A 24382-nucleotide genomic window follows, 5' to 3' on the forward strand; every position below is an offset into this window, starting at 1 on the left:
TCAATGAGTGAAGGTATCATCAGTCTAGTCTTCAATCTAGAGACTTCCCGAGAGGTATGGAAAGCTATAGAAGTTCAATTTGGATCTCAATCTAAATCTAGGCTTCTGCACTTACGATATATGATGAACTCAACTAGAAAGGATGATCTGAAAATTACTGATTATTTCATTAAGATGAAAAGTATTGCTGATAATATGGCTGCTGCTGGTAGTGCATTAAGTGATGATGATCTGATCTTGCATGTACTCTCTGGTTTAGGTCCAGACTATAACTTTGTTGCTACCTATATCACTGGACAAGTAGGAGTAGGAAAAATGAATGTAAATGAAGCTTATGCTATGCTTCTAACTCAAGAAGCTAGGATTGAACAACAAACTCATATGCTGGCTAATACTGATGTGAAACAAAACTTTGAGGCCAATCTTGCCTATAACAGAGGTTATAAAAAGGGAAATATGTCAGGAGGAAGAGGTTTTGGTGGTTTTGGACATAATTCTGGTTATGGAAACAGTGGAAACAATAACAGTAATGGTTACAAAGGCGGTTATGGAGGCTCTGGATTTAATGCTAATAGTGGAAATGCTTATGGATCTAACAATCAGTTCAAGGCTTATCAAGGAGATAATCAGAGAGGTGGAGGTGGAGGTAACTGGAACCAGAATGCTGGAAATGGAGGTGTTAACAATAGCAGACCATCTGGAAACATTAAGCCTCAATGGAATGTCTCTAAGCCAACCTGTCAAATCTGTTGTAGAACAGGCCACACTGCAAATATTTGCTGGAAACTTGAGGAATTCATGGCATCTGGAGCTTACAGACCACCACCAAACAGAAATCCAAAATCTGCATATTTAGCTAATATGGAAGGCCCTGCTGATGCTAACTGGTATCTGGATAGTGGTGCAACACACCATCTGACAAATGATATCAACAACATGCATGTTTCTGAAGCTTTTACAGGTATATCTAAACTTGTTGTTGGCAATGGTGCTGGGTTGGATATAACACATATTGGAAGTGCTGCATTGAAATCACACAACTACAATAATGCCTCTTTAACTCTCAAACTAAATGATATCCTTTTAGTGCCACAAATTACTAAAAACCTTATCAGCATCTCTAAACTCACAAAGGATAATGATGTTGTGATTGAGTTTACTAATAATCTCTATTTTGTGAAGGACAAGGTGAGGAATTTGATCATACTGCAGGGCAAAGCTGAAAAAGGTCTATACAAATTGCTATTGGTTTCACCTAATAAGGCAGCCTCTTCTGCTTCTAGTCAAAACCTTGTTGCTGAGTCAGTTGTATCAACTTCTCCTCTTTCAATGTTTTCAGTTGTCAATGCTTTCAATAATACCTCATGTCTGCCTACTGCAGCTACTTGTAAAAACTCTGAGTGTTCCAAATATGTCAGTCCCTCTGAATGTTTGTTAAGTACTTCTATATTGCATCAGAGATTGGGACATCCATCTTCTAAGATTTTGAATCATTTACTCAAAACATGTTCATCTTTCACTCTTGACAATAAGAATACAACTTTTAATTTCTGTGATGCTTGTCAAATAGGAAAAATGCACCAACTTCATTTTCCAGCTACTGATATCAAAACAAAGTTTCCCATGGAAACATTGCATACTGACTTGTGGGGACCAGCCCCTGTGATTTCATCACAAGGCTACAGATATTATGTAAGCTTTGTTGATGATTTCACAAGATTTACTTGGATCTTTCCTTTGAAAACCAAAAGTGAAACACTGTCAGTCGTTAAAATTTTTAAAAAACAGATAGAAAAACAACTTGACAAACCTATCAAATGTCTTCAATCAGATTGGGGGGGGGGAGAATTTCGATCCTTTGTTAACTTCCTTCACACAGAGGGTATACACTTCAGACATTCATGTCCATACACTCACAATCAAAATGGAATTGTAGAGAGAAAGCATAGGCACATTACAGAACTTGGTTTTACTCTACTTGCACAAGCAAACCTACCCATTAAATTCTGGTGGGAGTCTTTTCATACAGCCACATACCTTATAAACAGACTGCCTACACTAGTTCTATCAATGAAATCTCCTTATGAGTCTATCTTTTACATCTCTCCAGATTACAAATTCTTAAAAACATTTGGATGTTCTTGCTTTCCCTTTCTTAGACCTTATAATCAACACAAATTTCATTCTCATACATCCAAATGTATTTTTTCTGGGTTATAGTCCTTTGCATAAGGGGTATAAATGTCTCCATCCTTCTGGAAATATCTATATAGCAAGTCATGTTGTTTTTTATGAAACTTCATTTCCATATTCCTCAATTTTCAGTTCTTCTTCTCCATCCAAATCTTCTGAGTTTCAGTACAGTCTTCTTCAGCAGTACACTATACCTATTACCAATAGCAATTTGAACACCTTTGAAGCTGAAACTGCAGGTAATGATTCACATTCTAATCATCTTGATTCTATATCTTCACCACTCTCTCACAACACATCATCACAATCTTCACCACCAATTATTTTATCTCAACAATCCATACCTTCTTCACCAACTCAGCTCAATCTTCCTATACTTATACCTGATACAACACAAAATACATCATTCTCCCAACCTACTGTATCTCACTCCCTGATTCAACCAACCCACTCATTTCAACTTAAACCAAATCTCTCCACACACAAAATGATCACCAGAGCAAAGGCTGGCATATTCAAACCAAAGGCCTACCTAACAGCTCACAATAGCCTGGAACCACCTACAGTTTCAGAAGCATTATCTGATCCCAAATGGAAAGCAGCAATGCAGACTGAATATGATGCTTTGATTAAGAATAAAACCTGGACCCTTGTGCCTATGTGCCCATCCTACAAACTAGTTGGGTGCAAATGGGTGTTCAGAACCAAGTACAACACAGATGGCTCAGTTTCAAAACATAAAGCTAGACTGTTAGCTGTTGAGTGTTAGAAAATGCATATTTATAAAGGAGAAAACCGTCATTTTACATTTCAAGTCTTACTAACAACCCTTACTTTTATGTATTTAACCTTCTTGTGATTTAATTACATATGTTTTATTTTAATTAAATATTTTATGTATTTTAGGGGCATTATAGTCATTTCACAATAAAGGAGAGATCAGATGGCAAAACGGACATCACTTTTGAACTCAGGACGGTCGAAAACCTTAGGAGGAGCATAAAAGGAAAAATGGCACTATTCATATGTACGGTACTATTCACGTGTACGGTATTAACTACGTTACTGTTCACAACACTATTCACATAGACGGATCGATGACGTGGCATTGACCGATGATGTGGCATTGACTGATGAGGTGTCATGATCCTGTTGGGCTAAAATTCTTATGTACTGTTGATGGTGACGTGGCAGCATATAAGTGGATGAAAAATCTCGCGTATGGTACATGCATCACACAGGATTATTTTCAACCAAACCGCGTTACTGTTCATCCGAGTCAAACCGTGTTACTGTTCATCCGCGTGGTCAAACCGTGGACTATTGACTGATGACGTGGCGCAATCCTGAGCGTCCAAACTGTTTTTAATCCGATGGCCATGATTTACTCCATGTATCTATAAAAAGGGGGCCTCCCCCCCTAATTTGATATCTCTGAATCCATTTTTGGGATCCATTTTCTGTAATTCATTCTCCATCTTGTATTTTCTTCATATTTTAATAAATTCCCATTTTGCCCCTAGTTCAATTATGAGTGGCTAATTTTCTTTCAAGCTTGGGTTGAAGGTGAAGTCTCAACATGTGTCATGGGCTTTATTTGGTAAATTTATTTTCTCTTCCCCTCTAGTTTTTGTGGATGTTTTGACTTCTCGTCGACAAATAATACTAATCTTGTCTAGTACCGCCTTGGTTTCACCGGCTTTCTAGTACAAGGTTATTATTATTTGGCACGATAAGCCCTTAGCACCATATTGATTAGAGCGTGATTCATGAGGTGTGGATTCCCCCCTCATGATTTAATTGGTATTAATACGGATTATTTAGCCCATGACGCATATTGATACGGATCCAGATACTCAAGTACGTCATTTCAATATAATTCTCGTCAATTTATTCTCGCCATTTCAATACCAATTTTAGAATTTATTCTCGCCATTTCAATACCAATTTTAGAATTTATTCTCGCCATTTTAATTTAAGCTTTAGCATATTCCAAATCATTTCCACCATAAATCCAATCACCCATTTACAAAATTAATTTTACACAATTAAAATCCACCTCCTCGTGGGATCGACACTCGTCACCAGAGATCTATACTACAATAGATTCGTGCGCTTGCGAGTACATTAAAATTTGCACAACAAGTTTTTGGCGCCGTTGCCGGGGAGGTAAGTAATTTTAATTCATAGAATTAATTTTTGTGAATAATTTCTTTTATTTGTTTTCTTGTACTTTTTTTATTATTAAAAAAAAGAAAAAAAAGTGAATCTACATTTAAAGGTTAGTATTTCTTTTCTTTTTCTCTTCTTTAAAATTCTGTAATTTAATTTTCAATTTATTTTTCTTTGTAATTTTTTTTGTTTATCTTATTAATTTATTTTTAGTTAATTTATTTCACGTATTTATTTTTGTGTATTTTTATAGAAAGGTTTTAATAGCGCAATAAGGTTAGTATTGTAATTTCTCCCTCTTATTTATTTTTATTTGTTTTGTTCCCATCTTTATTTTCATTTTATTTGTTTTGCATGCATGGTCGTAGATCATTATTACCTAATCTTGAACCTATAGACCTTGAACTAGAAAAAACACTTCGCACACACAAACAAATTAAAAATAAAATGGATTTGCAACCACAGGAGAGGCCATTTAAGGACTACTTCAGTCTTTTAGCTAATTTGAGCACATCATGCATAAGATACCCAAATGTAGCTGCTAGGAGCTTTGAACTAAAACTTAGTGTGCTAAATTGTCTCCCCACATTTTGTGGCCTAGAAAATGAGGACCCATATAATCATCTGAATGATTTTCATGCTATTTGTCAAACTTTTAAATACGAGAATTTTTCAGACGATGATGTTAAACTTAGATTATTCCCATTTTCTTTAAATGATAGAGCTCGTTCATGGTTAAATACTTTGCCTGCTAATAGCATTTCATCATGGGAACAAATGGTAACGAAATTTTTGAATAAATATTTCCCAGTGCATAAAACCAACGCTATTCGCAGGGAAATCTCGGAGTTTACCCAGAGAGATGACGAGCAGTTTTTCGAAACGTGGGAGCGATTCAATGGGCTACTCTTGAAGTGTTCACATCATGGGTACGAAAAATGACATCAATGCCAATACTTTTTGGAGGGATTATTGCCGAATGTGCAAGAATGGCTAATGGCAACAAGTGGATGAGAGCTAATGTCAAAAAGTGCATCAGAGATTTGGGAATTCTTCCAGCGACAAGCGGATAATTCCCAACAACGGAGTCGATCACTCAGGACTACTAGAAGAATTAAGGGAGTAAATGAGGTTCACATTGGCGAATCAAGTTCAGAAATTAAAGAAGTCAAAGCGATAATTGAAGGTCTCTCTCGACAAATAGCATCATTATCGACTGCTAAATCAACAGAGCCACATGACCATGACTCATACTCAGATCAAGCCAATGCCATAGGTGTAATGAGAAAACCATCGAATTACAACCCATACTCCAACACATATAACCCTGGATGGAGAGACCACCCCAATTTTTCATGGTCTCAAGGATTCCAACAGAATGGACCAGCAGCTCCAGCTCCACCAATTCCACAAAATCCTCAAGCCTCTCAGCCACCATTTAGACCATACAATCAGAACCAGAATTACTCTCAGCCCAGACCATGGGAGGATTCATTCCAGAATCTTAAGAATCTTACTCACTCCACGATTGAGCAACAGAACCGCACCATTGATGGACTAAGAAATGAATTGAGAGCGGGCTTCAACTCACAAGCGCAATCAGTTTCAAGCCTCGAGAAGATGGTGGGACAACTTGCCTCTTCAGTTCAAACCTTGGCAATGACTGTTGAGAAAGGCAAATTTCCAAGTCAACCAGTGCCTAATCCTAAAGGAGTACATGAAGCAAGTACTAGTTCACCACAGCAGCATGGAAAGGTCAAAGCAGTAATGACCTTGCGAAAAGGAAAGGAAGTCGACAACAAAGTGGAGATGCCGGCGACAAAAGAAAATCAAATTATACCTGTAAATGTTGACGACTCATCACCGGAGGAGAAACAAGAAACCAACCCACGAGAATACATTCCCAAAGCTCCATTTCCTCAGAGGTTAGCTAAAGGAAAAAAGGAAATATCCACAGGTGAAATTCTTGAAATCTTTAAACAGGTAAGTTTTAACATCCCTTTGCTTGATGCTATTAAACAAGTTCCATCTTATGCCAAGTTTCTTAAAGACCTTTGTACTAAAAAGAGAAATATGCATGTTCAAAAGAAGGCATTTTTAACAGAAAACGTTAGTTCTATAATCCAACATAAAATTCCTTTAAAATGCAAAGACCCAGGCTCCCCCACTATCTCATGTAGTATAGGGAACCACACAATTGAGAATGCTTTGTTGGATTTAGGAGCTAGTGTAAATCTTTTGCCTTACTCTGTATTCGTGAAACTTGGACTTGGAGAATTACACCCAACTCCAGTGGTGTTACAGCTTGCAGATCGGTCCACGAAAATACCTCGTGGTATTGTGGAGGACGTGCTTATCCAGGTAGACAAGTTTTATTTTCCTGTTGATTTCATTGTAATTGACACTCAACCAATACAGGATTCGAGGAAGCACATCCCCATTATTCTAGGCCGACCTTTCTTGGCAACTGCGGATGCTCACATTCAATGCAGGACCGGAAATATGCAGTTGTCCTTCGGCAACATGACTATAGAGCTGAACATCTTCAACATTGCCAAACAACCTCACAATGCAGATGATGGAATTGTTGATGTGGATTTAATAGAAGCATTAATTGATGACACTTTTATTTCAAACCTTAGTGATGATCCTTTACAGACATGTTTAACTCACTTTGGTTTTGATTTTGATATTGACAGATCGGTCGAAGAGGTCAACGCCCTACTTGACTCAGCACCATCCATGGACACCAATAAATGGAAGTCAAGAGTTGAACAACTAGCACCATCAGAGAAGAAACTCATCCCATCATCAGAATCACCACCGAAACTTGAGCTCAAACTATTGCCCAACACATTAGAATATGCATTTTTGGGAGAAGAAAGTACTCTGCCGGTAATCATCTCATCATCCCTCAATGACAAACAAAAAGGTAAGTTGTTGGATGTTTTAAAAGAGCACAAAGGAGCATTAGGATGGACCATAGCAGACATAAAAGGTATAAACCCAGTAGACTGCATGCATTACATTCACCTTGATGAAAATGCTAAATCTACTAGGGAAATGCAACGTCGGTTAAATCCTAATACGAAAGAAGTTGTTAGAACAGAAGTCCTTAAGCTATTAGATGCAGGTATCATTTACCCAATTTCTGATAGTTCATGGGTCAGTCCTGTGCAAGTTGTCCCCAAAAAGTCAGGAGTCACAGTAGTTATAAATGCCGATAATGAATTGGTACCCACTAGAGTAACTACAGGATGGCGTGTATGCATTGATTATAGAAAGTTGAATTCTGTCACACGTAAAGACCATTTTCCTTTACCATTTATCGATCAAATGCTTGATAGATTAGCAGGCCATGAATTTTATTGCTTTCTAGATGGCTACTCAGGATATAATCAGATTCCCATAGCACCAAAAGATCAAGAGAAAACTACTTTCACTTGCCCTTTTGGCACATTTGCATATAGGAGAATGCCATTTGGATTATGTAATGCACCTGCTACATTTCAACGATGCATGTTGATCATTTTTTCTGATATGGTGGAACGATTCCTTGAAGTCTTTATGGATGATTTTTCTGTCTTTGGTTACTCGTTTGATCAATGTTTACATCATCTAACACTAGTTCTGCAAAGATGTATTGAGAAGAACTTGATCTTAAATTGGGAGAAGTGTCATTTTATGGTAAAATAAGGTATTGTTCTCGGTCACATCATTTCGAGCAAAGGTATTAAGGTTGACAAAGCCAAGGTGGATCTCATTTCTAATCTTCCTCCACCCAAAACAGTCAGAGAAGTAAGATCTTTCCTTGGGCATGCTGGTTTCTATAGACGTTTCATTAAAGATTTTAGCAAAGTTTCTAGACCCTTATGCAATTTACTTGCTAAGGATGCACATTTTGTCTTTAATGATTCATGTCTTGTGGCGTTTGAAAAATTAAAACAGTTGTTGACATCATCACCCATCATTCAGGCCCCGAACTGGAACTTACCATTTGAGCTCATGTGTGATGCATTTGATCATGCAGTAGGAGCAGTATTAGGACAAAGAGTTGATCGAATTCCCCACGTTATTTACTATGCTAGTATGACATTAAATGATGCACAGTTGAACTATTCAATTACTGAAAAAGAAATGCTAGCAGTAGTGTTTGCATTGGAAAAATTTCGATCATATCTCATTGGTTGTAAAATAATTATATTCACAGATCATGCTGCTCTTAAATATCTTCTCACAAAGAAAGATGCAAAAGCTAGACTAATTCGTTGGGTGTTACTTTTGCAGGAATTTGACTTGGAATTCAAAGATAAGAAAGGGACAGAAAATGTTGTGGCGGACCACCTCTCTCGTCTCCATTTTGACACAATTACAGAGCCATTACCATTAAATGAGTCATTTCCAGATGAACAATTAATGAGTGTGGAAGTATTACCTTGGTATGCTGATATAGTTAATTATCTTGTTACAGGTAAACTTCTAGAGCATTGGACCAAGCAAGACAAGGCAAAATTCTTTGCAGAGATAAAGAATTTCTTTTGGGATGACCCGTATTTGTTCAAGTATTGTGCGGATCAAATTGTTAGACGATGTGTCCCAGAAAGTGAAATTCAGAATATCCTTTCATTCTGCCATGAACAAGCTTGTGGAGGCCATTTCAGTGCTAAGAAAACAGCGACTAAAGTTTTACAATGTGGTTTTTATTGGCCATCTATATTTCGAGACGCTTACACTTTCTGTTCTTCATGTGATAGGTGTCAACAAATGTGAAGCATTACACGAAGGAACATGATGCCACTAAATCCAATTTTAGTGGTTGAGATTTTTGACGTATGGGGTATCGACTTCATGGGACCCTTTCCCCCGTCTTTTGGCCATCAATACATATTGGTTGCTGTTGACTACGTATCGAAATGGGTAGAAGCAATTCCATGTAGAACTAATGATCACAAGGTGGTGATAGGATTTTTGAAAAGCAACATTGTCTCGCGCTTTGGATTCCCTCGAGCAATAATCAGTGATGGTGGTGCCCACTTTTGTAACAAAGCATTCAAAGCTCTTTTGACAAAGTATTCAATCACACACAAAGTGGCGACTCCGTATCATCCGCAAACCAGTGGCCAAGTTGAGATCTCCAATCGAGAAATAAAGCACATATTAGAAAAGACGGTGAGGCCAGACAGAAAAGATTGGTCATTAAGACTTGATGATGCATTATGGGCATATAGAACGGCTTTCAAGACCCCGATTGGGATGTCACCCTACAGGCTAGTGTATGGAAAAGCTTGCCACCTACCTGTAGAACTCGAGCATCGTGCGTATTGGGCCATCAAGAAATTCAACTTTGACATGCAGCAAGCCAGCTCAGAAAGAAGATTACAACTGGCAGAACTTGAAGAAATTTGCAATGATGCATATGAAAATGCCAAGATTTACAAGCAACGGATGAAAGTCTTTCATGACAAGCAAATTATGATAAAATCGTTCACTCCAGGTCAGAAAGTGCTTTTATTCAATTCTCACTTGCACCTATTCCCAGGTAAGTTACGCTCTCGTTGGTCTGGCCCATTTATTATTCATACTGTTTTTCCACATGGGGCAATTAAAATTAAGGACCCAAAGAACGATGTCACGTTTAAAGTTAATGGTCAAAGATTAAAGCCATATCTAGAATACCAACCACATGAAGAAGACACCGAAATACATTTGAGTGACCCACCAAATTTGAATTGATTTTTTTTTCTTTTAGTTGATTTGATTTTTCTTTATTTCTTTTTATTATTATTCTTTTGCTAATATAAATTGTTTTTGCATAAGTGTGTTTATTTTACCATTAAGTTTTCTCTTCTTATTTTTAATCATGAGTCTCATACTTAGACCGTTCCTTATGAACATTCTTAAACCACTTCAACGTGCCAAAACTCATCTCAAAAGGCAGATTCAATTTTGTAAAACACAACGCATTTGGGCTCTACAACCACCAGAGTTAGTAGCCTATGTTGAGGGTTTAGAACGCCAACTCAGAGACATTGAGAGAAGTGTTTACGACATCCAGTTGGAGCTTGAGGTAAATTCAATAAGAGGACGATTTTAATTTTCTTTGTGTGTTTTAATTTGTTTTTCTATTTGTGTGCTTTAGTTTGTTACCCCGGTGAAGTGACGGATAACGGTACTCCGTGACAATCAAGTCGGTTACTTTAGTTTTACATAATAACTGATATTCTGAGGCGAAAGTATGGACAGAAACGAGATTCTAGCGAAGCTTCACAAGCGATTCCCTTCACTTCCTCAGAATGCCCTCTTTACGATCTATAAAGCTCGGTCCGAACGCATGCGATTACTCATGAGGAATAACATACCTGCTGACATCCGTTGGTTAATCGAGGCTAAAGTACGATCGGCAGGTGAGTTACCTCCAAAATTTATTGCATACATGCCTGGTTGTGGTAAAGGAAATTATGCATGAAAACGACGAGCTCGAAGAATTTCTGTTGCTTGTCATAAGTGTGCCAGAATGAGTTGCAATAAAAACCCATGTTCTTTAGGAATGGTGTCTGATAACAGGGAAGATAAGATTCAATTCATTAGGGATGGCTTGAATAAGGAGTCATTGGATGATATCCTTTTGTCTTTTGAAACGCATCCCAGTGGATATGTGCAAGGAGCGATTCTCCAGTTATGGCCACTATTCTAGAAAGAGCATGCACGATATAGTCTCGGGAATCTGACTATAAACGACCCTGTTTGTCAGTTTATAAGAAAACTGGATAGGAAGCCTATCCTCGACCCATAGAGGGCGTTCAAACTGTTTCTGGACGTAAAACCAGAGGAAGATGTGAGCCACAGTCGCAACTACCTGTAAATATCCTTTTACTTTATTGTTATTTTATTTCACTGTTGTCTTATTGTTTGCATTATTGTCTTTAATAATTTTATTACTGTTTGCTTTTTCCTTTTTACTGTTTTCTTTTTGACTTGCGAGCCACGTGCTTTACGCGTTATTTGACGCTGACATATTACCTCATACACAACCATGACCCACTATCACCAAGACTCTTAAATGTGATTTCTTTTTTGTCAAGCACTCACAAATTGTTTTTGAGAAGTATCACAATGTCAGCTACTCCCAATAGACAATTCAAGAACATTTGTGTGCTTTCTGGATTTACATATGGCAAACATAAAGAGTTCGTTGAGACAGCCATAGATCTTGGTCGAAGCATAGCAGCGAGAAAATTACACTTGGTGTATGGAGGAGGTAATCGAAGGTTATCAAAAATGGTCTCAGAAGCAGCTTTTATCAGAGGAAGTCAAGTGTTAGGCATCATCCCAAGAGCCTTAAAACCATTGGGCAGTTCGTCTGACTCATCAACTAGAGAAGAGTTAGTCGTCTCAGGTATGCAAGAAAGAATAACTGAAATGCTTAATCATGCTGATGCTTTTATTTTCCTTCCAGGATATCTTGCAACACTAGAGGCACTTATCACGCTAGCATCTTGGGCCCATCTGCACATCCACCAAAAACCCATCGGTTTGTTAAATGTCAATAACTTTTATGATGGCTTTATCGCATTTCTTAACAATGCAATAAAAAACTATTTCATTCCCGCTAATGTGAAAAAAAACTCTTTATTTGTGCTCACACTGCTAATGAGCTACTTGATCTGTTACAAGCTTATAGACCGGAGCCAGACCCCTGGACCTTTGTGTTGGAGCATCCAAATAATGATGGTAACAGTAGTAGCAGTAAGAAGTACAAATTAGATTTAACTCTCCGCCTATAAATATTTTCTTCTGTATTGCACCACCCAGGTGATGTCTTCTAAACTCTACTTTTTTCATTTCAAACATTGAGGACAATGTTTCGTTCTGGTTGGGGGGAGGGAATAGTCGACAATTGTGGAATTTTGGTTAAGTTTTTACTAATTTTTTGTTGTAGAAACTAACTGTTGCTAACTTTTTGTGTTGAAGATGGCTGAATATGGAGTGTAGTGACTCTAGAAAACGCATCTTCATCGTTTAAAAAAAAATAAAAAAAAACTTTAAAAAAAATTCAGACATTTTCTTTTTCTTTATTATGTGTTTATGTTTATTTTTCTTCTTTTTAATTTCTCCTCTATAAATATACATTTTCCAACTTTTGAGTCGAAGATGGCTGAATATGGAGTGTAGTTCCTCTAGAAACGCATCTTCTTTAAAAAAAATAAAAAATCATTTTCGTTTTCTATCATTTTACGTGTAACTTTTCTAATTAGTTTTTATGCATCATTTTCACATTTCTGCATGCATATTTTCCTTTCATGTTTAGAATAGGTTGGGGGGTAGAATGTTGTTTAAAAAAAAAAATTTGTGTGATTTGTTTTAACATTGGGTGACATGATTAATTTTAAATTTTAGTATTTGTATTATCTTTGGTCTTAAGTGATGTTACATTATGTTTGCTACTCTACATGTTGATGTCGGAGACATATATGGGTTGCTTGAAGGAATGAACATGTCATAATAAGTACCAAGTGAGTTTTTGAGCCTATCATTTTTCTTAGAGAATAACCCTTTTGCCCATTCTTTATACAGCTTAACAGTTTATTATTGTATACACGATCTCTAGATTTCTTTTGAGTTAACCCTTAATAAAAATTAAAAAAAAGAAAAAAAAAGTGTATTGCTACATTTGGAGGCCCATCTAACTAGTAAATATGGAAGGTTATTTAGAGCCCTAAAAGACGATGGAAAGGCCATCTTTGATCCGTTTGAGCCTTTCTAGCCATCCCTTTTATTAAATATCCATAGTTAACCCTTTTGAGCCTTTTTTTTTTTTAAAAAAAACATTTTCTTTGTCAACTTATCATCTTGACCCACTCCGATTTGGAGTATTACCCGATATCTTATAAGTTCCATCACCTATTTATGTTTGAGAAAATGTAAATAATTATGTTGTTCAGTGAAGTTATAGCAAAAAAAAAAAAACAACAAAACAAAAGTTGTTGTTTCAAAAAAATAAAAATAACAATAATAGGTGAAATCCACCTTGCAACTTCCAAAAAAAAAAAAAATTCTCTGCATTTTTCTCAAACATACACTTTGTTTTCCTTATTTCCTTTCTTTGTTAACCATGTCCCTAGCCTACGTTACATCCTAATAAAAGTCCTTCCTGATTTTAGAGAACTATAATTTGAAGTAGAAGCTAGTTATATGGGCTAAAAAGATGTAGTGGTGCATATAAAAAAAAATAAATAAATTGGGTTGAAAAACAGTTTTTATTTGACTTGAGATCGTATTATTTTTAAGCTGAGGGCATATTTATTTCATCTTGGTGAGAGCATGTGATATCACTTTTTCATTATTTTCTCTCAATTATCATTCATTGAAGTGACTATTTTTATTGGGTTTAATTTCTTTGTGAGAGTGTCACTACTTCCAGTGAGATTTTGGGGTTTGACATGTCATTCTTGAAAGTAGCTATAACAAAGTCTACTAGGCTGATTCATGTGGATGGTTGATGTGGGTGTGATGTTACTTTAGACTGGAGATAATGCTTATACTTTTATTTGATTGCTATCATTAATCTCATTGAATAAACACGAGTGTTTCGAAATTTAAAAAAAAAATCATTTTGAATTTGAATTTTATTTTCGCTTCATTTGCTAGGGACTAGCAATAAGCTGGTTGAGGGGTGTGTTGAGTGTTAGAAAATGCATATTTATAAAGGAGAAAACCGTCATTTTATATTTCAAGTCTTACTAACAACCCTTACTTTTATGTATTTAACCTTCTTGTGATTTAATTACATATGTTTTATTTTAATTAAATATTTTATATATTTTAGGGGCATTATAGTCATTTCACAATAAATGAGAGATCAGACGGCAAAACGGACATCACTTTTGAACTCAGGACGGTCGAAAACCTTAGGAGGAGCATAAAAGGAAAAATAGCACTATTCATATGTACGGTACTATTCACGTGTACGGTACTAACTACGTTACTGTTCACATAGACGGATCGATGACGTGGCATTGACCGATGATGTGGCATTGACTGATGAGGAGTCACGATCCTGTTGGGCTAAAATTCTTATGTACTGTTGATGGCGACGTGGCAGCATATAAGTGGATGAAAAATCTCGCGTATAGTATATGCATCACACAGGATTATTTTCAACCAAACCGCGTTACTGTTCATCCGAGTCAAACCGTGTTACTGTTCATCCGCGTGGTCAAATCGTGGACTGTTGACTGTTGACTGATGACGTGGCGCAATCCTGAGCGTCCAAACTGTTTTTAATTCGATGGCCATGATTTACTCCATGTATCTATAAAAAGGGGGCCTTCCCCCCTAATTTGATATCTCTGAATCCATTTTTGGGATCCATTTTCTGTAATTCCTTCTCCATCTTGTATTTTCTTCGTATTTTAATAAATTCTCATTTTGCCCCTAGTTCAATTATGAGTGGCTAATTTTCTTTCAAGCTTGGGTTGAAGGTGAAGTCTCAACACGTGTCATGAACTTTATTTGGTAAATTTATTTTCTCTTCCCCTCTAGTTTTTGTGGATGTTTTAACTTCTCGTCGACAAATAATACTAATATTGTCTAGTACCGCCTTGGTTTCACCGGCCTTCTAGTACAAGGTTATTATTATTTGGCACGATAAGCCCTTAGCACCATATTGATTAGAGCGTGGTTCATAAGGTGTGGATTCCCCCCTCATGATTTAATTGGTATTAATACGGATTATTTAGCACATGACGCATATTGATACGGATCCAGATACCCAAGTACGTCATTTCAATATAATTCTCGTCAATTTATTCTCGCCATTTCAATACCAATTTTAGAATTTATTCTCACCATTTTAATTTAAGTTTTAGCATATTCCAAATCATTTCCACCATAAATCCAATCATCCATTTACAAAATTAATTCTACACAATTAAAATCCACCTCCTCGTGAGATCGACACTCGTCACCAGAGATCTATACTACAATAGATTCGTGCGCTTGCGAGTACATTAAAATTTGCACAACAGTAGCCAAGGGATTTCATCAAACTGCAGGTATTGATTATTCAGAAACTTTTAGTCCTGTAGTGAAGTCTTCAACAGTAAGATTGATTCTTAGTTTAGCTGTTATGAACTGTTGGAAGGTCAGACAAATTGATGTGAATAATGCCTTCTTAAATGGGGATTTGTCAGAGGATGTGTATATGGTTCAGCCTGAGGGTTTTGTGTCCAAAGAAGGCTACATATGCAAGCTTACCAAGGCTCTATATGGATTGAAACAAGCTCCAAGAGCCTGGTATGATAAACTGAAAGGCTGCCTTACTGCCTGGAATTTCATCAATTCAAAGGCTGATACATCTCTTTTTTTCAAACATGATGCTAAAGGCATTATTATTATCTTGGTCTATGTTGATGATATTCTGGTTACTGATCCTGACTCAACATTACTTGAAGAATTTATCACCAAACTAAGTAAGGCTTTTGCTCTTAAAGATCTGGGTTTGCTAGCTTATTTTCTTGGAGTGGAAGTATGTTACACCACTCATGGAATGCATCTGTCACAGACAAAGTATATCAAAGATCTGATAAGCAAAGCTTCAATGCAACATTGCAAAGGGTCAGATACACCTTTCAGCACTGGTTTCAAACTCGAGAAAAATATTCAAGGTCCTTTGGGGCAAGAATTCGAAGAACCAGCTCTTTATAGGAGCATTGTTGGAGGGCTTCAATATTTGATTCTCACCAGGCCTGACATTGCATATTCTGTACACAAACTCAGCCAATATCTCAGTAATCCTACACTCCAGCACTGGCTAGCTTGCAAGTTGTTCTCAGGTATCTTCAAGCTACAGCCACTCATGGTTTATATATTCAAAAAGAGGGAACACTTGGACTTGCAGGTCTAACTGGATACTCTGATGCTGACTGGGCATGTGATGTTGATGATCGAAAATCTATTGGAGCCTACTGTATTTACCTGGGTAATAATCTGATTTCTTGGTCATCAAAAAAGCAAGCTATTGTAGCTAAGTCAAGCACTGAAAGTGAATACAGGGCACTCTCTTCAGCAAGTTCAGAACTTTCATGGCTGCAATCTCTGCTGTCATAACTTAATATTGTCCAATTACCAACTCCAATCCTTTGGTGTGACAATCAGAGTGCAGGAGAGTTAGCTAAAAATCCTATTATTCACTCAAAATCAAAACATATTGAGTTAGATGTCCATTACATTAGAGATAAAGTGCTTGGAAAAGAATTAGAAGTGAGATACATTCCTAGTGAAGAACAAGTTGCTGATGTCCTTACCAAAGCTCTGTCATTTCCCAAGTTCAACTATTTTCAATCCAAGCTCAATGTCATCAACAGGCCACTGAGCTTGAGGGGGGATGTCAAGGAAGCTCATGTTTGCAAGATTACCAGCAAAGCAGAGGATCACAGCAGCAGCCACATGCAGTTACGAATAGATGACATGGCATGCCAGCTGGAACCTGGTGCTTATGTAATTAGTTGTGCATATGTTAATTAGCTAAAGCTGTTATAGTTAGTTAAGAGAATAAGTGAATTAGTTGCAGCTAATTACATCTATTAGTGCTGAGCTTCAGCTTAGTATAAATAGAATCAGCTTTGTACATATTAATAAGTTGTTGTGATTAATGAAATTTAGTTCATAGAAAATATTCAGATCTAGTTCTTATTTTCTCAGCTGCCAAACAGTATGAAATACAAGTAAGCAACCCAAGAGGGGGGGTGAATTGGGATTCTAAAAAATTATTCAATAATAAAGAAAATCTTAATGCAATTATAACTCAAATTCAAAGCAATAATAATTAAGATGATCACAATATAAAAAGGTAAGGGAAGAGAGATTCAAACACGAGATTTTTACGTGGTTCGGCCAACCTCGCCTACGTCCACGCCTCCAAGCTTTCCGAGCTTGAGGATTCCACTAAGCAAGCCTCCAAGGCTTCAAATGCTTACACTTGACTTCCGAGGTGTCAATGGACCTTTACAACAAGAGATTATCCCCAATCTCTTAACCCAAGTGTATCCCAACACTTACAATCACTCAAAGTAAAAGATTACAAATTTATTTTGCCTCCCACAATATACAAGATAACTCAATGATGCTTAATATGTGAATAGATGAAGCAAGAATGTGTTCTAAGCTCTATGAAGATTGTATTCTCGAATATTAGCTCAAATGGTTGTGTTGTGATCAACCTTCTTTGAATTTGAATGAGCCTATTTATATCTGGAGCTGAAAATCTAGCCGTTACAAACTGTCGGGCAGAAAACGGTTCGCCGTTAACGATAAACGGTTAACCGTTTCGCTTGTTCAAAGTTACCGTTGGACCAGAATTCAAATAAACAGTTTGCCGTTTAGGATTGCCCTTTCGCCGTTAACTTCCAGAGACCTGCAAGATGAGCATTCGTTATACGTTTACGCTAAACGGTTAAGGACTTGCGTGAGGTAACGTTTCTGGATATTATCGGTTAACCGTTTGAACAATAATCGGTTAGCCGTTTGTCTCCAGTAACCTGCAAAATGAACATCAGTTAATCAATACCAGAGGCGGACAACCCTCAATTCTGGACGTTATCGGTTAACCGTTTAAAAAGAAACGGTTCACCGTTAGTTTCCAGTAGCCTTCCTATCTTGGGTGTTTTCTGTTAAGCGTAAACGGCTAGAGCTTAGGCAATATGATGCTCTCTGGTGATAATCGGTTAACCGTTTAAAAATAAACGGTTCACCGTTAGTTTCCAGTAACCTTCCCATCTTGGGTGTTTTCCGTTTTCCATGAACGGTTAGAGGTTAAGGAAATGTGTTACTCTCTGCCTTTAATCGGTTAACCGTTTAAAATAAACGGTTCACCGTTTATGACCAGTATTGCAATTTTAAACAAGTTTTTGCAGAGAATTTCTTTCTAATTTGAAATCCATCTTTTATGAAGAAATAAGGCAATGATTAAAAGAGTTTTCGTTTATTAAGAAATAACTCCATTATTTTTGTCAAAATACATTTAAAATTTGTTATCATCAAAATCAATATTATTAACATATTTATGTTAACACAGTATTCTCGTTCTTCAACTTACATGTATCCCAAAAGCCCAGCCATCTTGCAAGCAAAAATAAATACGCATGTGGTCGTACTTATTGTTGTGCAAATTTTAATGTACTCGCAAGCGCACGAATCTATTGTAGTATAGACTAATGGTGACGAGTGTCGATCCCAAGAGGAGGTGGATTTTAATTATATATAGAATTAATTTTGTAAATGGGTGGTTAGATTTATGGTGGAAGTGATTTGGAATATGCTAAAAGTTAAATTAAAATGGCGAGAATAAATTCTAAAATTGGAATTGAAATAGCGAAAATAAATTGGAGAGAATTCTATTGAAATGACGTACTTGGGTATCTGGATCCGTATCAACATGCATCATGGGCTAAATAATCCGTATTAATGCCAATCAAAACATGAGGGGGGAATCCACACCTCATGAACCACGCTCTAATCAATATGGTGCTAAGGGCTTATCGTGCCAAATAATAATAACATTGTACTAGAGGGCCGATGAAACCAAGGCGGTACTAGACAAGATTAGTATTATTTGTCGACGAGAAGTCAAAACATCCACAAAAACTAGAGGGGAAGAGAAAATAAATTTACCAAATAAAGCCTATGACACATGTTGAGACTTCACCTTCAACCCAAGCTTGAAAGGAAATTAGCTACTCATAATTGAACTAGGGGCAAAATGGGAATTTATTAAAATACAAAGAAAATACAAGATGGAGAGAGAATTACAGAAAATAGAGTCCAAAAATAGATTCAGGGATCTCAAATTAGGGTGGGGAGGCCCCCTTTTTATAGATACATGGAGTAAATCATGACCATCGGATTAAAAACAGTTTGGACGCTCAGGATTGCGCCACGTCATCAGTCAACGGTTTGACCACGCGGATGAACAGTAACACGGTTTGACCCGGATGAACAGTAACGCGGTTTGGTTGAAAATAATCCTGTGTGATGCATGTACCGTACGCGAGATTTGTCATCCATTGATATGCTGCCACGTCACCATCAACAGTACATAAAAATTTTAGTCCAACAGGATCGTGACACCTCATCAGCCAATGCCACATCATCGGTCAATGCCACATCATCGATCCGTCTATGTGAACAGTGCCGTGAACAGTAACGTATACAGTACCGTATACATGAATAGTACCGTACATGTGAATAGTGCCATTTTTCCTTTTATGCTCCTGCTAAGGTTTTCGACCGTCCTGAGTTCAAAAGTGATGTCCGTTTTACCGTCTGATCTCTCTTTTATTGTGAAATGACTATAATGCCCCTAAAATACATAGAATACTTAATTAAAATAAAACACATGTAATTAAATCACAAGAAGGTTAAATACATAAAAGTAAAGGTTGTTAATAAAACTTAAAATATAAAATGACGGTTTTCTCCTTTATAAATATGCATTTTCTAACACTCAACACTTATCAAGCATGAATTAAATTCCATTAATAATTGTCCTCTTTTATGCCTTGGAAGGCACACAAGCATAAGCATTTCGAGGTTTCTAATGGTCTCATAAGTACATAAACCAAAATTACAAAGAAAACTATCTACAAAAATTGAATGACAACCAAAGAAAATAAAGAACAACCCAAAAACAAATGCCAATTTTCCAGAGTCGATGAACGTAATGCTACATAGTTTCACTATTGTATACTCAAAATATGCATCGGAAAGTTCAGGGAGTACCGGATCATGGAAATAAACTGTGAACATATAAGGAAAGACTACACATCTTTTGGTGTAAAAAATTATTGCAACAGTAACTTATAACCCAAGAGATTACAATGCAGTTTGATTTGAGCCATTTCCGGAAAAAATTTACAGAAAATGCAAAAAATAAAAAGTAGATAATTGATTAAAAATAATCACATACGATAAAGAAACAGAAATTGATGGGAGCATAGAACTTACATAAGAAAAAATAATATGAGAAACCAACTCCTTCGTTAATCAACGTTGACTTGATCTCTGCGAATTCTCTTGGAACTTGGTCCCAGTTCCCCTTCGTCAGATCTGCCAACACATGTAGAAGGTTTACTGGTGCCGGCAGCCATCTTATAATGACTGCATTCTTCTTTAGTAGTGGCAGCAAATTTCAAAGTGCAAGTGTTGGGTTTTGTCTTATTGGGACTCAAATATACTGGAGACACACCACAACCTTTCAACTCACACCAGAAAGATACCGGGAATCCAACGTATTTATGTACAACGTCGAAGTCAAATGTGACAACTCCAGGGCGTGGACCATCAGCATCAGGCAGCCCAACATTCCAACAGGAGAAAAAACCAAGCATGACATGATCAGAGTCAATGGAGACGTCAGGGCCAAAACGCAATTGCCCAGCAAAATGTTTGGTTTCAGAGCGTGTCTCTATTTTAAATCTGTAGCGACATAGGACATCTATTTGACCTCCCTCAGTGACAACACAAAAAGCAAATCCAATGAATTTTTTTGCTATGTTAAAATATTGCTGTGACCAATCAAGTGTTATTGAAGATCCTGAGCTTCGATGAATAAACCAATCGGGAATTTTACTTCCAGGTAAACAAAGGGCGACGTCAACTGCGTGAGCAAATTCCTCATCTGAATCCCGGAAGGCTTGTTGACATTGTTTCAGAGATTGAACTATCATATCCTGCATTCTCTCTTTTGAATCTGCCAAAATTTCGATGTTTCTGTTTTCATTCAGTTTCAGGCAGTTGCTGAAATTGAAGTTCATAAATACCCTTGAACTTTGTTTTAACGGCACGGGGAGTATTTTCATTATGGATGTATCTAGTTCTTGTGGACATAAAGGACGCTTTGGCAAAGATTGAAGCCTCTTGCAATTGCTTGCTATTAACATCTCTAGAAACAATGGAAGCTCTGATAATGACTGAAGCATTTTGCAATTTCCCAAGTGAAGGTATCTCAGCTCTGGTAATGACGGAACATTTTCTATTGCAGTCTCCCGTAAGTCTAGTTTTCTTAGATTTGGGATTTCAGATGGTTGTGGGATCCTGGTGAGAAATTGGGAGTTGCGTAGGTCGACAAATTTTAAATTGAGAGCCTCCTGTTAAAAAAAGACAATTACTATGTTAAATTACTATGCATCAATAAAATTGTCAATTAATTAAATCCATATAAAGAAAGAAAAACATATATTTCGGTAATAGTAATACAATATACCTTTTTTCCAGCCCAAATTTGCCTAACTTCGCTATAAGGCAAATTCAGTTCAATAAGGTACTCTGGTTCAAAATAAAATGGCAGTATTTTCAAAGGATATCCATGCCAATGGAGATATCTCAATTTCTCAGGAAGATATTTAAGAACTTGATCAAGATGCACTCTAACGCTCATAGTTGAAACGTCACAATGCTCTGGAATGTAAAATTTCAGCCATTTGAGATTTGACATATTTGCAAAGGCCTCAGAACTCATACGGATCTCCTTTGTTTTGGACAAATCAAGGAATATGCCCTCAATTACTTCAGTACCCTTTTAAACAAAGCAAAGAATGACAGACTGAGTAAGCATAAATTCTACCAAAGCTTCTGGAAAATTGGTTAAGTGCTTCCTAATTGAAGAATAAAATGCGCATAAAATCTACAATCATTAGAGTATAGGTCATTTTACTTAGTTCCTTGTGTCAAAACATTTAAGCAACACGACCACCCGGGGGAAATAATAAAATGATAAATAAAATTAACACTTAACAGAACCGTTATAACATCGAGGGGATTAGAATGAATTCTTAAAATATGATGGGGGGTTTGTTTGATTTCTTATTTACTTTCTCTGCATGGAAAGGGGTGGATATTTTGACCCTAAAACTGACCAATGTTTTTAAGTAAAAGTTTCAAACAAAATGAGAGTATAGCGAATGGGATTATGTTATATATTATTTAGGGGTTTATGTTGTTTTGTCCGTACAAGTAACTTAGACTACGGATGTATAGAGAGAAAAATTATGTCAAATAAGTTGATTCGTACCTTATTTTTTGTTAGCACGTCATAGACATCTTCATGATCCCATAGCCTGCTCCGTTTGCCTGGTTCTTCAGATTCTTCGCGAACAATCGTTTGACCCATTTCTTGCAATAAATCATGCATTTGCAACCTGTTATACGATATTGTAATGAGTGACTTGTCAACAAGGAATTCCAGTTCATAGCACACAGACGTAGGCTTGTCTTGTATCCTTGTCACATTGTCCACTTGTTCTCCTTTGAAGAAACATGCAATGTCAAGAAATATTTTCCTATGTTTCGGACTTAGCTCATCATAACTGATTTTCAGCACTTTATAAATTCTAGGTTCAGAAATCAGTGTCAAGTCATGCAATTTATTGTACCATTGTTCTTTGCTCTTTTGTCTCAGGGAAGAACCCAATACTTCAAGAGCTAACGGATTGCCATCAGCATAACATGCTACTTTCTTTGAGAGCTCCAGAAGATCATCAGAGCGGTTTTTTCGACTTAAAGCTTTTCTACAAAAGAGCTCACAAGCTTTATCGTGTTCCAATCCCTTGACCTTGTACACAATACTATTGACTCCAAGTACTCGTCTATTTCTAGTGGTTATAATAATTCTACTTCCAGGTCCATATAGATTGAGCTGTCCAACTAAACTTTCTAATTCTTGGATGAAGTTGTCATCAACATCATCAAGAACGATCAACACTTTACTCCGCCGAAGCCTTTTCCTGGTATGTGGGTGTATAGTAAGAGTTCCTATTTTGAGATTACTTCCTCCTAATACTCGAGAAATGACCTCATCTCGAACATTAAGTGCTCCCATATTTCTTGATTCTTCTCTGACGTTTCTCATGAAGCACTTACCGTCAAAGTGGTTTGAATATTCTCTAGAAGAAATTTGGTGGAAAACAGCTTCAGCAATGGCTGTTTTACCTATACCGCCCATGCCCCAAATTCCTACGATTCGAACATCATCCAATTCCAGACACAGCAGCGATTTGATTCTCTCAATTTGTGAATTGAATCCGACGAAGCCATCAAAATTAGGTGGGTCTGCCATGTCTTCCAATTTCTTAGAAATATCTTCAGCAATCTTTTCCACAAGTTCCGCATCATTCCTAGCAAGTGTTGTTCAAGATATAAATACAATGATGATGAGTCAAAACAGACCAAGCTAGGCCTATAAAGCTTTAATGTTCTTTCTTTCATTGATAAAAACAAAAGGAAGAGTTAAAAGAGTTACCTGAATGACCTGGAATCAAGAAATCCAGATATATTTGAAGCTTGGATCAATGAATCTCTCCATTTCTGAACCCGGACCTCACATGGAAAGTTCCTTTCGTGGTGAACAAAAGCTTCTCCAAAACTCCCCATCTGCTTTCGCACATCAGATGGATCTACTTTGTAGAAAACCGGTACCACAATTTGGCCATTCCTCTTCTTGCAATCAAGAATCCTGACAAGTTCATCGAGGCACCATGTTGAAGAAGCATAGTTTTCTGAGAAGATGATTATAGAAATATCTGATGTTTCGATTGCACTCAAAAGGGCAGGCGAGATCTCTTCTCCTCTCTGAAGTTCTTCGTCATCTATGAAGAACTGTATTTGTTTCCGACGTAAAGCTTCAACTACATGGCTGGTGAAGCCCGTACGGGTATCCTCCCCGCGGAAACTGAGGAAGACATCAAATTTGCTTTGAGCATTGAGGTTAGTAGAAGATGAAGCCATGGATGAAGAAACAGAGCTTCAAAGTAGATGATGGATCGGGTCAATATGCTTTATTATTATTATTCAGAGTAAGAAGACCATAAAGAAAAGGCAAAGTCAGAAATAATGAGAGAGCAGTAGCCAGTAGCATTGCTCTTTGTCACGCGCGTGTAAATGTTATAATCAACACCCCAAAGCTTTTTCCATTCGAAAGAGATAACGAGAGTGAATGGGCCTGGTCTTATATTTACTGGAGCGA

The 24382-nt window shown here is 37.0% G+C and overlaps 1 protein-coding gene and 1 non-coding gene across 2 annotated transcripts; one reads left to right on the forward strand and one right to left on the reverse strand.

The window, feature by feature from the left end:
* The first annotated feature begins 213 nt into the window (after nucleotides 1-213).
* Nucleotides 214-350, forward strand: LOC112496116 (small nucleolar RNA Z247). The gene has a single exon (XR_003062593.2). It is a non-coding gene; the product is annotated as a small nucleolar RNA Z247 (small nucleolar RNA).
* An 18744-nt stretch (nucleotides 351-19094) lies between these two features.
* On the reverse strand, nucleotides 19095-24287 carry LOC107174807 (disease resistance-like protein DSC1). The gene is made up of 5 exons (XM_052437302.1): nucleotides 23660-24287; nucleotides 22433-23534; nucleotides 21626-21937; nucleotides 20368-21509; nucleotides 19095-19723 (listed from the first exon to the last, which is right to left on the reverse strand). Exons 1-4 carry the CDS (start codon nucleotides 24142-24144, stop codon nucleotides 20403-20405), a joined length of 3006 nt encoding a protein of 1001 aa, XP_052293262.1. The 5' UTR covers nucleotides 24145-24287; the 3' UTR covers nucleotides 19095-19723; nucleotides 20368-20402.
* Nucleotides 24288-24382: the final 95 nt, after the last annotated feature.

The sequence above is a fragment of the Citrus sinensis genome, chromosome 3 (genome assembly GCF_022201045.2).
Source record: "Citrus sinensis cultivar Valencia sweet orange chromosome 3, DVS_A1.0, whole genome shotgun sequence".
Lineage (NCBI taxonomy): Eukaryota > Viridiplantae > Streptophyta > Magnoliopsida > Sapindales > Rutaceae > Citrus > Citrus sinensis.